This window comes from Bison bison, unplaced genomic scaffold, assembly GCF_000754665.1.
Source record: "Bison bison bison isolate TAMUID 2011002044 unplaced genomic scaffold, Bison_UMD1.0 scf7180017864491, whole genome shotgun sequence".
In the NCBI taxonomy this organism is placed as follows: Eukaryota; Metazoa; Chordata; class Mammalia; order Artiodactyla; family Bovidae; genus Bison; species Bison bison.
The window spans coordinates 5,272,078-5,288,621 of record NW_011495050.1 but is presented as its reverse complement, the minus strand read 5'-3'; the positions used below and the strand labels follow the sequence as shown (position 1 = coordinate 5,288,621).

The following is a 16,544-nucleotide window of genomic DNA, read 5'->3' as shown; positions in this document are numbered from 1 at the left end:
ATCCCCTTACTCTGAGCTTATTGTTTTAGCCAGGCAACTAGGAAAGAGTCTATTTTTATTTCAGCCTTCCTTTTCTTTTAAAACTTATAAATATGAAAATCTCTCTATCTCCTGACAATTTTTAGACTGACTAGTTATTACAAGTGACCAAGAAAATTTGGTTGAGCTTCCCTTTCAGCAAATATCGAGATGGGCAAGTTACAAAACCAACAGATTCCCTTTTTTTTAATTTCCCCCAGAACAAAACTAAACCATAATATTAAAAAGTGTATTCAAACAAAATCTAACACTCCCACTTCTCAAACTCCACTGTGGATACTCCTGGAAATCCCGCTGTGCCCACCCAGTTGGTTCCCACTCCTTAGTAAAACTGCCAGTGACAAGTGATATCACAGCCCTCCAGACGGGAATTCCAGGTGACATTAGTGGTAAAGAACCTGCCTGCCAGTGCAGGAGACAAGAGATGCAGGTTCCATCTCTGGGTTGGGAAGATCCCTTGCAGTAGGAAATGGCAACCTACTCCAGTATTCTTGCCTGGAAAATCCCATGGACAGAGGAGCCTGGCGGGCTCAGTCCATGGGGGTGCAAAGAGCTGGACACAACTGAAGTGCCTTAGCACCCACACGCACTAGTGGGAATCCATTTGGTTCCAGGCTTATTTTGCCCCTGCGAGACAACCTCAATACGAGCCACCCAAGAGATGGAAGAAACCAGCTCACGAAAGAAAGAAAAGAGACCCTGTTCCCACATTGTTCCGCTGGTCTTTGACAGACTGCAGCCTTCCAACTCAGAGCTCTGAGGCTGCCAGACTTCTTTCGCCCTGAAGCCACATCTGGTTTCCTGATTCAAGTCTCTCCTTTGTCAGAACGGGTTTCTCTCCCAGCAGGGTCTCAGGTCCTTCTAATGCTTCTTAAGCCTAATTGGAGTCGGGGGTCTGAGACGTCTCAGCCGCGGTGGAGAGTCAGGTAGTCCCAGGGAGGGAGACCTTGGTCCCATTCCTAGGATTCGCCAGTTGTGTTGGCCAGAATCCTATGACCAGTGAGGTGAGCCAATCCCATAACCAGTTTCAGTACCTCAGTTTCCCCACTCATAAAATGCAGCTCTGGGACTTGGGAGTCTTAATGAGCATTGGCCCTTCCTGGATAAATTAACCAGGTGCCGGAAACATCTGTGGCTGAAAGCGGAGTCTGCTGTATAAACAGAATATAGTATTCTTATACACAGAACTGGAGCTAAAGCTCAAATACCAACTAAGCCTGACTTCATCCTTAGTCCTATTTAGTGAGCCTCTTGGGAAAAGTCAATCTCTTCTCCTCTGGACTAGGTTATATTTGAAGAACTCACCTTCTCATTTAGCTCACTCTCTTAGACTCAGGACAAAGGGTTTTCTGTAAAAAATAGAGGAACCAGTCATACTTAGTGCACCACTCTCCATTTAAATCATATAACGTCATATAACGATATTCCAGAAATAGATACCCCCAGGAGAATGTGTGTTCCATAAGGACATGGACAATATCTGTCTTATTCACCATGAAATCTGCAGAGTATTGATTCACAGAGGATACAAAAAAGGACTATTTGAACAAATAAATGCATAGATAATAGCCCTAGAAAACGAATACTATGTATGTTTGCATAGGAATTGGACTGGGCTTCCCAGGTGGTGCTAGTGGTAAAGAACTCACCTGACAATGCAGGAGACATAAGAGATGTGGGTTCGATTCCTGTGTTGGGAAGATCCCCTGGAAAGGGAAATGGCAACCCACTTCAGTATTCTTGCCTGAAGAATTCCATGGACAGAGGAACCTGATGGGCTACACTCCATGGGGTCACAAAGAGTTGGACAAGACTGAGCAACTAACACTTTCACTTTTATAGCTTCTCCTTCCACACTGTCTTCAGTTTATGACTTGTTAGGGCAGAAAATACTTGATAAACCAGTGAAGGCTCAACAAAGTCAACTAGACACAGCCAGTGGCAGATCAGGTCTCCAAATACCCAATTCAGTCTTCTTGCCTTTACAACTCATTGCTTTCCTTTGTCTAAAGTAATGGTCAGAAAACTATAGCCCTGGAGCCAAATCCAGGCCATTGCCTGATTTTTTTGTAAATAAAGTTTTATTGGGGCACAGCCACACCCATTTCTTTACATATGGTCTAAGGCTGTTTTCCCACTACAGAGACCACATGGCCCACAAAGCCTAAAATATCTGCTATCTAGCCCTTTACAGACAAAAATTTGCTGACCTCTGCTCTCTAATGACCTTTGCCTGGAAGTCCATCAGTCCTCAAGGTGCTAGTAGACAGCTGCTGCTAGACAGCATATTAAAAAGCAGAGACATCACTTTGCCAATCAAAGTCTGGATAGTCAAAGCTATGGTTTTTCCAGTAGTCATGTATGGGTGTGAGAGCTGGACTATAAAGAAGGCTGAGTGCCAAAGAATTGATGCTTTTAAACTGTGGCGCTGGAGAAGATTCTTGAGAACCCCTCGGACAGCAAGGAGATCAAATCAGTCAATCCTGAAGGAAATCAACCCTGAATATTCAGTGGACGGACTGATGCTGAAGCTGAAGTTCCAATACTTTGGTCACCTGATGCGAAGAACTGACTCATTGGAAAAGACCCTGATGCTGGGGAAAATTGAAGGCAGAAGAAGAGGGCAACAGAGAATGAGATGGTTGGATGGCATCACCAATTCAACAGACATGATTTGAGCAAACTCCAGGAGATGGTGAAGAACAGGGAAGTCTGTCGTGCTGCAGTCCATGGGGTCAGAGTTGGACACAACTGAGCAGCTGATCAACATGGAGTTACTGGTAGAGACAAGGCCTCTGGGGTCACATGATTCCAGTCACAGCCCACACAGTCAATCCACCCTTCAGGAATGCTTGCTCCCAGGAGTGCAAGAAGCTTTACCCACGTTGATTTAAAACAAACAGACGACCAGTTATTTGTCCAGCAAAAATAGGTTTATTTGGGATCAACAAAGAATTGCAATTCTGCAACCATAGAAAGCTGTACGCAAGTCTCCACAGAACAAGGAGAAAACTTTTTTACAGAGGGGGAAAGGAAGTTGGAAGGGCTGTAGTGAACAGAGCCACTGGAGCAAGTTAAAGTTCAAAGTATAGTGGCTTTTCACTGGCTGAGTTTTGACAGTCTTATTGGCTGAACTCTTGCCAGGCAAGAAGAGGAAGTCCCTCTTCTTCCTGTTGCTCTATGAGAAGGCTTGACCATGGTCCTTGGATGTGACAGCCCCTCTTCTGACCTCCTGACTCTAACTGAGGGTTCTATTTATTTATTTTTACACATTATCTTATTTAATTCTCCCAACTGCTATGAGGTATGCATGCGTGCATGCTAAGTCACTTCAGTCATGTCCAACTCTGTGTGACCCTGTGGACTGTATGTAGCCCACCAGGCTCCTCTGTCCACGGGATTCTCCAGACAAGAATACTGGGGTGGGTTGCCAGGACCTCTTCCAGAGGACCTTCCCAACCCTGGGACTGAACTTGTGTCTCTTCTGTCTCCTGCACTGGCAGGCAGGTTCTTTACCACTGGCGCCATATGCATAGTTATATAAAGACGTGTGATGCTAATACCACTGGACTGAGCACAATGAAACTGCTCGTTTTTTGTAGGTCAAATGTTGGCAATTTCATGTAGGTCCATCAAGCTAATACTCTTCATTTTAAAAATGAGAACACAGGCGCAGTGGGCCCACTGGCACTCAGGTAAGTGTTCAGATACTCACCAGCTCTTTGGCTAGGGCAGCCACTGGCTATACTTCTTAAAACTACACTCTGTGTACCAAAGGCTGTGCTAATACTGAAGTAAAGAATTAGTCTAAGGCTGCTTAAGCAAAGCTTTTTCAGATTTATTTGACCAGAAAAGCTCTGGGATCTTACCCCTTTCCCCCTGCCACCAAGTAGCACCTATAAACATCCTACAAAACTAGTCTTTCTTGGCAAAACACATTTTAGGAAACACCTCCACTCCTTCCATCCTCATCAAACACCTCACAGGCGTTGCCCTCCTCAGTCTTCTGGCTGCAGCTACCTCCTGCCTCTCCAGAATGCCCACACAACTGCTCCGGGCATGCCCAATTTAAGACACACTGTACCTTGCTCCACAGGCAAATGGAACTTCATTTTCACTAAAATAATCTGAATAGTTCTTGCTGTTGCTGCTAATTCCATTTGCAGAACAGTGAAGCTCCATCCTTGGGTGACGTTGGATGTTCATTTAATACACTTTCATCATCCCATACCTCCTATTTGTAATGCAAATAAACTGCATCTTCCATTAAAACTGCTTGCTCTCCCTCTAAACCCAAATTCTTTATAGGATTTATGTGCCGAATCAGTTGCAGGCTTTTTTCCAAAGGCAGAATCCAAAATCTGAGGCTGCCTTTTAGTCCAGGTCAATCAAACAATGTGGTATTGTATATATGCTCAGTGGAGTTTTTCTTTCTGCTTTTTAAAAGAAAATAATGGATAGTATAAAGTTTACAGTCAGGGCCTCATTTATTACAAATTTTCTTCAGGAATAATATAAGTCCATAATTATGACATGCGTTCCTCCCCTGCCCCCTCTTAAAATATTAATTTGGTGAGGAGGTTAGAAATCTATCATAACCAATGACAGGCATCAGGGCACAAAAATAGCAAGGCTCGAGTGTCATATTTTATTGCCATGTTTTGAAACAACTGGTTAGGCAGATGCCACTGTTATCTTCCAGTTACTTCTCATTTTTCCCGAGTTTTAAATGCAAGCTGTGACAAATTAAATTCCTATATGCTTTTCTAAAAAAAAAAACACAATTTCAGAAAACACTGAAAAAAAAAAAAAGTTGAAATAGGAAGAAAGGGATATTGGCAGCAAGCAAGATGAGAAATCTACTTTCAAGGTCTCCGATGAGTTGCTTCAATGGCCCCAAGGCATGTAGATACGCCTTCCCCACGCTGGCCATGCAGTCTCCATCCAGAAAAGACTCTTTGCACCCTACAATTGGCAGTTGCTAAAAATGCACTCTGCCGGCTAATTTTATAAAGTACTGAAGAAGAAATCCCATCACCAAACGCTGAATTTTTCTCATTCTCTGGTGTAACACTTAAATATGACCTATTATATCATCAACTCTCAAAAGATATAATGGGTCATATTTCGGAGCTATTAGCTCAAACAGAATTGTGCATGATTTCAACTGACCGTGGAGAGAGTACACAAGGTGGTTATTTTTTCCCCCAACATCAATATGCTTTTCATCATCAACTATGGGGTCACTGTTCAGTAATTATATTTTTGCTAGAAAAATATATTTGAATCACATTAAAAGAAAAAAAAAATCTGACTCCTTGACCCTAATTAGGGGGAGTTGGGGATGAAGGTAGAAAACAGATTATCACAATTCTTTTGCTTCCTGCTGCTGGGATTAAAAACAGAATTCAGTCACCCAGCCTTCACTCAGGTTCAGGACGTTAGGTGGCACAGGCTTGTTTCTCTGAAGTGTTAATACCACTGCCTCTGCTGCCATCGGGAGTCAGGTAAACAAGCTCTGCTATTGCTACCCTCTGAGCTCCCTGTGCCTCTCACCTGCCTTTGCCTTCTCCATCCCTCTTCCTGCTTTTCCCCATCCCTCTTCCTCCTTTTCCCCCACCACCTCCTTCCCCTTCTCTCCCACCTTCTCCTCTGCTGGTTCTGGCCAAGCATGCCTGCAGCCTTGGCCTCTCTGCTCTGTTCAGAATCCTTCTCCAGGACCTGACACGACTATTACTTTTAACCTCTAAAAAAGGTGGCTACTATAAATTTATTGCATTATTTTTTTCCAAAATCATCTTTAAAAAAGTTCCCCAGGCCTATTTCAGACCTGAATTTAAACTCCCCAGGCGATAATGACATACAGCCAGATTCAGCCGCCACTGTTCCAGAGGAATCTTTCACAAGGCTCTGAAGCCCCTAGATGCTTGTTAAAACACCAGTTCAGCTCCACCCTCAGAACTCCCAATTCCTAAATCTGGCAGGAGGCCTGCAAATTGGCATTTCTGACAAGCTCACAGGTGATGCTCCTCCAGGGACTACACTTTAGAGAACTACTGCCCATGGCTAAGTCCCTTAGGGTCAGGACTGCCTGCAATTCCAGCCCCAGGGTTGAGCACCAAGTGCTACACCTCTGTCGCCTGAATGACCACCAGAAAGTGCTCCAACGTTAATATGTTCAGTACGGAGGAAACACACAACAGTCACCATGTGGAAAAGTGTTAAGTCTGTGATTCCACTTTCATCACACAGAGATGCTCCATTGATAACTCTGAAACCTACTTGCCTGTGGTGCTGGGAAAGACTCTTTAGAGTCCCTTGGACAGCAAGGAGATCAAACCAGTCAATCTTCAAGGAAATCAACCCTGAATATTTATTGGAAGGACTGACGTTGAAGCTAAAGCTCCAATACTTTGGCCAACTGATGTGAAGAGCCAACTCATTGGAAAAGACCCTGATGCTGGGAAAGACTGAAGGCAGGAGAAGGGGATGACAGATGATGAGATGGCTGGGTGGCATCACTGACTCAATGGACATGCTGCTGCTTCTAAGTCGCTTCACTCGTGTCTGACTCTGTGCGACCCCATAGACGGCAGCCCACCAGGCTCCCCCGTCCCTGGGATTCTCCAGGCAAGAACACTGGAGTGGGTTGCCATTTCCTTCTCCAATGCATGAAAGTGAAAAGTCAAAGTGAAGTTGCTCAGTCCTGTCCAACTCTTTGCGACCCCATGGACTGCAGCCCACCAGGCTCCTCTGTCCATGGGATTTTCCAGGCAAGAGTACTGGAGTGGGGTGCCGTTGCCTTCTCCGTAATGGACATGAGTTTGAGCAAACTCCAGGAGATAGTTAAGGACAGGGAACCCTGGCATTTTGCAGACATGACTGAGCAACTGAACAACAAAGTTAGACACAAAGAGGGATGCAGAAGAGCTGAACTGATGGAGTAAGCAGCACTCAATTCTTTTAAAGGAAAATGACATTCTTAATTGGTTGTCTGGTTGACTTTTCTTCCAAAAGGTAATGAAGCAGGCATCCAGGACATAAGAGCATCAGGAGAAAAAAATCATTTTTCCGATTTGTCCGAGTGTGGTTAAATTGGGAACAGTGATTTACTTACTGCTGACACTAAATATATTTGGAAGCTATGGAGGATTTGCATGGCCAGCCTCTGATCCCTTTTAGCAGAGCAGCCCACAATTGCCGCAGTCCGTGCACACAAGATGGGAGATTGTCATCTGAGATGTGTCACATAAGGGCTTTGTCAAAATGCAAGATCAATACCTTCCCTTTCTCCCTCTCTTACCCCAGATGATTTCTGAATTTCTGTACATTTGCGAATTCACAGAAGCAGCAGCAGAATGACATGAACATCACAAATGCAAATGTCTTTGTTTCTAACCAATTGCTCCAGTTCCCTGCTCTCCCCTAAGTATGGGAAGAAGAGGGAGTGGTCTCCTCAGGCCATTTCACCCTAAGATCTGAAGGCGAAGCAAAGCTAAGTTGTGGTGTTCCAACATGTCTGCGTGTTTAAAACACACACACACACACACACACACACACACACACACACGCCCTGTCAAGTATCCTTTTCTATTGCTGATTTGTACTTTTAATAAGACTGACATCTGCATCTCTAAAGAAATATTTCACTGTCAAAAGAACCTAACTTGTTTGCTTGAAGTGTTTTCATTTCAGACCAACTTTAGAATCCCCAGCCACCTGCTTACACCGCTCATCTCCACCAAGTGCCAAAAGCACACCTCTGCCATCCTTTTCTGAGCTGGGTCAGGGCGGCAGAGAGACAGTTATCAGAGGTTCTGAATTAGCCCCTAACATCTTGCTCGTTCCCAAGAATGTGTGACCATAATGCTCCAAATGCTCAGGAGGACACACGTGAACTCCACGGGGCAGCAGAGAGCATCTCACAAACAGAAAGGTGGGAACATGCAGGGTCAACACTTAACACTCAAGCTCTTTTAAAATTGTCGAGACACAGAATAATACAAGAGTGAATGATCTAGGCTATTTTGGAAACAATATTTAAAGGTCTTGGAGCCTGTTTCCTCATCGGTAAATAAGAGTGTGTGAGGTGGCCAACAGCTCAGGCTGGGTTCCCTCCTGTTCTAGAATACTACTAATGTATCTGCAAAGGAACTTTGATTCCTCTATTACCTTGCAAGGCATTCTCAAACCCACTAAGGCCTAATAGCAAATAAGCCTTGGTATATACACGAGTTGGATTAGGTATTTTGAGGTTAAAAGCAACAGAAACCAACTCAAATTTGAAGGGGGAAAAAAGGCAGTGTTATTAAGATTCAAAAGTGTTTTTCTAAGACCCAAGGGCAGGAATACAAACAGGCTTCAGAAAGGGACTGGAAATAGAAAATCCAAGTGTTAGGAACTTGGAAGCTCTTTCCCACCTTTGTACCTTTCTGCTTCATCCCCCCAAGCTCCTCTCTGCTACTCACCATTTTGTAACCTATACTACAAAATGTTTAACAAGAGGTTAGATAGTCCCTTGTGAAGAAACGAGCCCAAATGGACATTAGAATCCTTTCATCTCAATTACTATTTACCAGAAAAGGATCACTAATTGGGTGAGGTGTCCAGCCTGGTCTAATTATAAGGATGTTGGGGGTTCACCACTGGGATCCTATGAATTTAGGGGGTGGGCTAAATTAGGGGGAAACAGTTCCTCAAAATTGGTGAAGATGGGGAGAGAATGGCTTACCACAGCAGAAGTGAAGATACCATACAAGCCGGAAGCTGCATGAGTTGAGAACAATTTCCTTAGTGTTGTGCTGAGCAAAGAGGTTGTGCCAGGTACTCAAGAGAGAACTTAAGACCTGAGCTCCAGTCCTGGTCCTGCCACCTAGGAGTATGTGAGCTTTAACTAATCACACCTTTTTCAAGCTTGATTTCATCATCCCTGAGCAAAAACTACGAAGTACCAGATACACTGGCTTCATAACACATTTGTACACCTTTCCTATCCCAAATGAGAAAACACATGAACAAGTACTTTGCAAACTGTAAAACAATTTATTAGTGTAAGAAATTGTTTTAAAAGCTGTTTCAAATGCAATGTCATCAGTCTATTCACTTTCTTTTCCACGTGTCTGGGGCTTTTGCCTCCAGACAGGCAGGCACAGAAGATCAGAGGGACTGGAAGCCAAAACACCACCACTTAACGATTAAGACCAGACTAGGTATCTTGTGTAGTAGCACATGCATTTTTGTATTTCTTACGCCCACTGCCTCCTGAGAGTGCATTTGTGTTATAGCACAGTGGGCAAGAAGTGGGAATCACCAGCTGTAATTCCTCTCTGTATCTCATTAGAGGCCTAGTTTCCCCTTAATGCACATGAAGACCTTTCATTAGCAGTAATGGTGGCTGTACGCATCAATGAGACAAATAGACCCTCACCATTTTGATCCAGGAGATGAGGTTACTGGGACTCTTGCCTGACTGGAGAATTATGACATTCAGAGATGCATGATTCCATCAGGGGAAAAAAAAAATTAAAATCTTTAAGAATGAAGTGCAATTTTAAAAGCCTCAAAACAGAGAAGGGCAAAAATCAAAACCAAAGAATCAAAAGCAGATTGAGTCCAGGAATGGGTTAAGGAAATGAAAGCCAAATGACAAGATAAACAAAGGTGGGGAAAGATTACTCAGGGGATCTGACAAAATAAGAACAGTTTCCAATACATACAAAGTAAAACGTTGGCAAGAAGACGACTCCGGCCCAAGAAGAAAAGGCAAGGACCATTTACCGTCAGGAGCAGTAAACACTGCTGAAAGTTAAACAAATCCTTTCCCTTCAGGTCTACAAAGGAAGATGGAAGATGCCAGAAATGGCTGTGCCCTGGAAAAGGGTCAATGAAAAAAAATATTACTGAAGGAAATAAAAGTGACATCTGGGTTTATGCCTTGAGGTTGACACAAATGCTAGAAGCAGTAAGAATATTTTCCTACTGCAATCAACTGTAAATAAGGCCTCTTGGAAATCGGACACCCTGCATTGTTAAGGGTCTGATGAAGTGGTCCTTTGCTTTTGTCCAAATGTAAAAACAGCAATTTTTGGATTAAAACAGGAGAAAAATCATTTTTACGTTTCTCCACAGTACAGCATCCATGTGTTACAATTTCTTTATACAGAGGAATTAGAGGGGTTGGTAGGAGAGAAGGCACATGGAAAGAAACTTTATCTGTTCATAGGTTGCGTTTAGTTCAACAAGTCTATGGGTTCCCAAAGAGCTGGACACGACTGAGTGACTGAACTGAGTACAAGTCCTACAGTAAGCATGGATTCAGCATCCCACTGCCATCCCCTCAACTCACAAAGGTTCCTTGCAATACTTAAGTTAGTGAGGTTCTGAGGCTGCACCCAGTCTTTGGCAGTCTGCTGGCCATTAATTTAATGAAAAGATTGAAAATGGGCTGCCTACCTCATAGTTGTAAAAAAAAAAAAGCAATTGACTTCAAAATCAAGCCCACCAAATCACACTGATTGTATTAAACTGATCACATGAGTTCATGTGACAGCTTAACAGCCTCTGAGAACAAGGAGGATGTAGGTATTTAAAGAATTATCTGGGACAGACCAAATCCCCATAGAAAGGCCCAAACTCTGCAAGTTGGGGGTGGAGGCTCTTTGAAACCATTCCACATACAGGGACCGTATTCCTAAAATCATGACTGAGGTTTCAGTATAGCCATTGTGGGTTACACTGCAGAGCCAAGCAGGCTTAAGATGCGTCTGGGGACTTCCCAGGTGGCGCTAGTGGTAAAGAACCCACCTGCTAATGCAGGAGACTTAAGAGACATGGGTTTGATCCCTGGGTTGGGAAGATCCCCTGGAGGAGGTCATGGCAACCACTCCTGTATTCTTGCCGGGAGAATCCCACGGACAGAGGAGCCTGGCGGGCAACAGTCCATACGGTCACAAAGAGTCAGACACAACTGAAGTGACTTAGCATACACACACATAGGGAGTGTGCATCTATGTAGCAAGAAAGCTCAAGGCAACGGGTATTAGGCCACAGCTGTTTGCTTCCACAATCAGTAATTTCCCAACAGCTCTAGCTCCCCAGGCCTCCTTTTCTACCTCAATAAGTCACATCAATCCCTGTCCCAATGGGTCCAAAGAGGCTCACACTCCAGTCTGGGAGTCACTGCCAGATAAGCAGGTTCGAACTTCTCCACAGCACATTCTCAGGCTACAGGAAGCAGAAACCACTCACTGCTTTTCCTGTCTTTATTAATACTGATAGACTCAGATCTTCAGCCTCTCCTTCATTACGTACCTATTAACCACCCCTTCCATACATGCCAAATAAAGAAGGAATCCTCTGCTGGCAAAGATGACTCGGATATGCTCTCTATAGATGGACACTTAAGTTATTTACTAAAATAAGCCCTAGTAAGCATTTGAAACTCCCAATACTTTGGCCACCTCATGCAAAGAGTTGACTCATTGGAAACAACTCTGATGCTGGGAGGGATTGGGGTCAGAAGGGGACAACAGAGAATGAGATGGCTCGATGGCATCACTGACTTGATGGACATGAGTTTGGGTGAACTCCGGGAGTTGGTGACGGACAGGGAGGCCTGGTGTGCTGCAATTCATGGGGTCACAAAGAGTCGGACACGACTGAGTGACTGAACTGAACTGAAGCATTTTAAAAGTTAAAAGTCACACAGTCCATGTCCGACTCTTTGCGACCCCATGGACTCTAGTCCACGGAATTCTCCAGGCCAGAATACTGGAGTGGGTAACCTTTCCCTTCTCCAGGGCATCTTCTTAACCCAGGCATCGAACCCAGGTCTCCCGCATTGCAGGCAGATTCTTTATCAGCTAAGCCACAAGGGAAGCCCAGGAATACTGGAATGAATAGCCTGTCCTTTCCCCAGTGGATATTCCTGACCCAGGAATTGAACTGGGGTCTTTTTCATTGCAGGCAGATTCTTTTACCAACTGAGCTATCAGGGAAGCCCATGGACTATACAGTCCATGGAATTCTCCAGGCCAGAATATTGGAGTGGGTAGCCGTTCTCTTCTCCAGGGGATCTTCCAAACCCAGGGATCTCCCGCATTGTAGGCAGACGCTTTTACCATCTGAGCCACCAGGGAAGCCTCATCTTGACCCAATTTGAGTATTATCAGCCCCATTTCTGATAGAATTATGGTAGAAAAAGATACCTAATGAAAAAATTTATGAATGGTATATTACATATTTATTTTGAATGAGAAATGTTTACTGTAAGATGGAATTTACAGCTTAAGTAAAAAATTCTTTCATGACATTCTCATATCCACACCCGAGTTTAATGCCAGCATGGTCTGAAAGTAAAGTTGACATAGGTTTTCCAAAAAACGTTATAAAAACATACTGTGAACAGTGTAGTAACATTTTAGAAGGCACTAAAATTTAAATATTTAGATGTTGCACATGAGAAATTACTGTACATGAGCTCCATTAATGAGGTTAACATTAGATAATCACATCTCCATTTCCAAGCTTCAAAAAAGGAAGAAGAAAGTTCTTTTAGTTTTACCATTTTAAAAGGACAAGATACTTTGGGCAGGCTAAAAGATTCATTCTCTTGGGCATTTTTAAAGAAAAATGCTACTTTTTCTAGAGCCTTATAAAACATTATCTATGATTATGGGGTTAATATCAAACAGCCTTTGCTTTTCTTGGCTTATAACATTTAATTTTCCATTGGTTAACATGCTAGCTTTTTCTGTTCTTTTTGTTCTTGGGTAAGTGAATGATTTATTAGACCTGGTACTCAGTTTATGAGCTTTTCTCATTTCAACTTGAAGAAACTGCAAATATTTATAGAAGATGAACCACATGTATTTGTTCCTGAAAAATGTCAGAATTTAGCACTCAAATCAAATGCCGAACAGAAGCTATTCCCTAACACTACATACTGCGGAGATTTAATTTCCATTGACATGTTTTCCTAAACAGTTTTTCCCACTACAGTAATTCCTAACTCAAAAACTACTGAAATCTTCTGTTAAGTATATGCTCACATATTACTGAGTTATGGGCACCTAAATAGTCCTACAGAATTTCAGAAAGATTCCCATCTTTAAAAAATACAATAATGAATGAATGAATCCGTTAACCATATGCCACGAGGGAAACACTACATGAGACTATGTTTGAACCAACTTTCCTTCTTTTCAGTTTGCTCTCTGATCCTTCAAGGCCGCTTTGCTTTTATTCACAAGGAAATTCTAAATCTAGGCAACAAGAATTCGGGAAATGAACCAACAGTCTACCACCCACAAAGGCAGGGACTGGCTCTACCAATAATCCCCTCTGCCTAAGAGTCAAACTCAAACACATGCTCGCTCAAACAAGGAATCACCATGGAGGGACTGCAAAGCAGTATATATAATGTTCCTGAAGGTAACATGGCAATAAAAAGCCTCAGAACTGTATATACCCTTTGACCAGTAAGTCTGCTTCTAGGAATTTATCCTAGGAAAACAAATTACATGTGAGCAAAAACCCAATATCCTCAATGGAGAGCCCCGGAGCACACCCTTGGTCACAGCTCACACGGAGGCTGCTCCACACCTACCACGGCTCCCCACAAGCCCGCTGGTGCTCACACCACTCTGTAAGTAATACACCTGTCTCCTTCTCTCCTCTCCTCTGGACAAGGAGAGTCAGGCACAACCTGTCTGTGTTGTTGTTGCTCAGCTGCTAAGCAGTGTCCAACTCTTTGCAACCCTATGGACTGCAGGCTTCCCCATCCTTCACCGCCTCCTGGAGTTTGTTCAAACTCATGTCCGTTGAGTTGGTGATGCCATCCAACCATCTCATCCTCTGCCGCTGTCTACTCCTTTTGCCTCAGTCTTTCCCAGCATCAGGGCCTTTTCCAATGAGTCAGCTCTTTGTATCAAGTGGCCCATCTGCCTAAGGGCACACTAAAGGGAAAAGAAGGGAAAAGAGCCAGGGTGGAACCCAGCTGATTGATCCTAGGGTCCCAGTGCTGCCTCCAAAATAGTGTTGCAAAAAAAAAAAAAAAAGGATTTCTCTTCTTATCTGTTACCCATTCCTTTTGACTATCTTTCTAGGGCCATGTCTTCAAAGGGAAAATCACAGCAAGAGTCTCACAGGCATACCTCCACCATTTTGGGGACTCACTGATTTTGGTGTTATACAAATGGCAGGATTTTTAAAAATTTTCTTTAAAATGAAAAATTATTACAACTGTCCTTTCCCACTGAATGTAGTACTTATTTCTCAATTCCTCTTTCTCCACTCATAAAACTTGCTATTAGCAGAATTATTAATACAGTTCATGGTATAAAAAAATAAACATGAAGTCCTCAATTCAAACACATACACACACACACAGAATGAATTTCATTTTCATACAAAACATGGTCCTTTAGCAAAATGATTTTTTTTTTTAAATTCTTGTGCCCTGTGAATGGCCTATGAGCATGGGGACCGGCCAACCATCATCTGAAGAAATGAAAAGCCAGCCACAGGAAGTACACCAAGCGATCCCAGGCCTGAGAACAAGGGGTGCCAGGGCAGGAGCAGGAAGCCTGGGCTCCAGCTGCGCTCACTGGCAAGCGAAGAAGTCCGAGAATTCAGAGCAGGTGCCAGGGCTTCCAGGTCAGGCGTCGGGACAAGCAGCACAGGACCGGTGGTTGAAATGTGGCACCGAAAAGGTAACAAACGTGATGAAGCCTGTAGGTGTGAACTGGTGAAACTTTTGGTCGAGCCTGCTTTATCGTCAGAAATACACAGGTATAAGCAAAAGAAAAATAAGAAGCTAAACATAATGTGTATATATATACACACACATATTGTCTAAAACCAAATGAGCGAGCAGTCAAGATTCCTTTATTTTTATTTTATTAATTGCTAGAAAGACTTTCCAATATTCCAATGTGCTTCTTCTAAGAGCTGCCCCAGTGTGATCTCAAGAGTCTATGTTAACTTCTTTTTCTGGCAACTTCCTCTTCTTAGTTGTTGTATTCTTGAAGAGCCTGGGCCATGAAGAGCTTGCCTAAGTTCTGGGCAGTGAACTCCTTGATGTTCTGGCAGTAAGTGTTAATCTGGCCTGTGCATTCAGGAAAGTGAAAAAGAGTCATAATGTTCCACAAATTGCAAAATGACCTAGAATACTAGTCACATGATAAACTCAGCATAATACAGAATTTTATTATGTTTTGAATCAATAACAAAAAAGAAGCAGACTCAAAGATACAGAGAACACACTAGGGGTTACCAGTGGAGAGAGGTAAGGAGGGAGGCGTAATACAGGGGTAGGGGAATAAGCGGTACAAACTATTAGGTATAAAGTGAGCTAGAGGCTACACAACACAGGGATATAGCCAACATTTTATAATAACTACAAATGGAGTATAAACGTAAAAGCAACGGAACCGCTAGATTGCACAGCTGTTACTTACACAATATTGTACAGCAACTATACAGCAATAAAAATTGTTTTAAAAGAGTTAAGAATTCTATTCACTCATAAGGGATAATAAACAATTTCAGTTGTTTTGAAGATAAGCTATCTTCCATTCTTGGTTACATGGAGAATGAAGAAAAACGACAACTTTTTAAAAGACAATCAGCAGTTACTAGCACATGTTAGTTGTCAATCAAAATGTACTGACAGTGTAGATCAGACCAACACTGTAACTAAGAGAAGTGAGAAAACACCACTAGCTCTTCTCAGTCAGGTAGAAAGGAGACACCAACCAAAGAACAGAAACTGACCAGATCCCCCTGCCCCGGATGCTAACAACTACAGGAGTTTTGAGTCCATGCTCTGGAAGTATTAACAGCCTCCTGCTGCACCTCCAGAGCCAAGACAGAGCCAGAGTGGGAGTCCACGTGAGGGGAGGGCTCCATTACTGCCCGAGTCCTCAGATGAGTGATCTGATCTGATGCGACAGTTACACATTTCTTAAAAGTGTAAGAAATACAATTTTGCTTAAACTGGACCTTAGGTAAGAAATGTGTCTCAGTTTCCCAAATTTAATTTATACATGTACCAGAAAGCTTTAAGGAATTTGGAATTTTCTCCTGCTCTAAAATATGTCAACAGAAATGAGAAACTGTAGAGGATCAGCTTTTCTGTGAGTTGGATTTTCACACTAACAAATCTCTTGGACAACTGGCTGACTAAAACAAACAGTATTCAACCACATTTACACAGAAATAAGTTATTACAGCTAAGTAAGAGCATGAATGTTATATATTCAACATCAGGTCCTAGCACAGGACAAAAGGCCTCCACTACCTTAAGGCAGTGTTAAATGTTAGGTATCCCCTGAGAAACTCCATCCAGAGTTACACTCATGTTGCTACAATATGAGTCAAAGTAAGGGAGATGCTTCTTCGAGTCAAAAACTACAATTAATTTCACATACCCACATTCAGGCCAAGCTCAATCAGGCTAGAGCACCAAAAGAGGGGTTTCAGCTAAATGATCGTTTCCATTATGA

At 43.0% G+C, this 16,544-nt stretch overlaps 1 protein-coding gene across 1 annotated transcript in view; it reads right to left on the bottom strand.

Annotated features, from left to right (window-relative positions):
- Nucleotides 1-14,914: 14,914 nt before the first annotated feature.
- EIF3H (eukaryotic translation initiation factor 3, subunit H) overlaps nt 14,915-16,544 on the bottom strand; it is a 97,748-nt gene continuing 96,118 nt past the window's right edge. Inside the window, exon 8 of the mRNA XM_010863430.1 lies at nt 14,915-15,145. Within this exon, the coding sequence (XP_010861732.1) occupies nt 15,048-15,145 (98 nt within the window). The 3' untranslated portion in view covers nt 14,915-15,047. The remainder of the gene's footprint in view (nt 15,146-16,544) is intronic.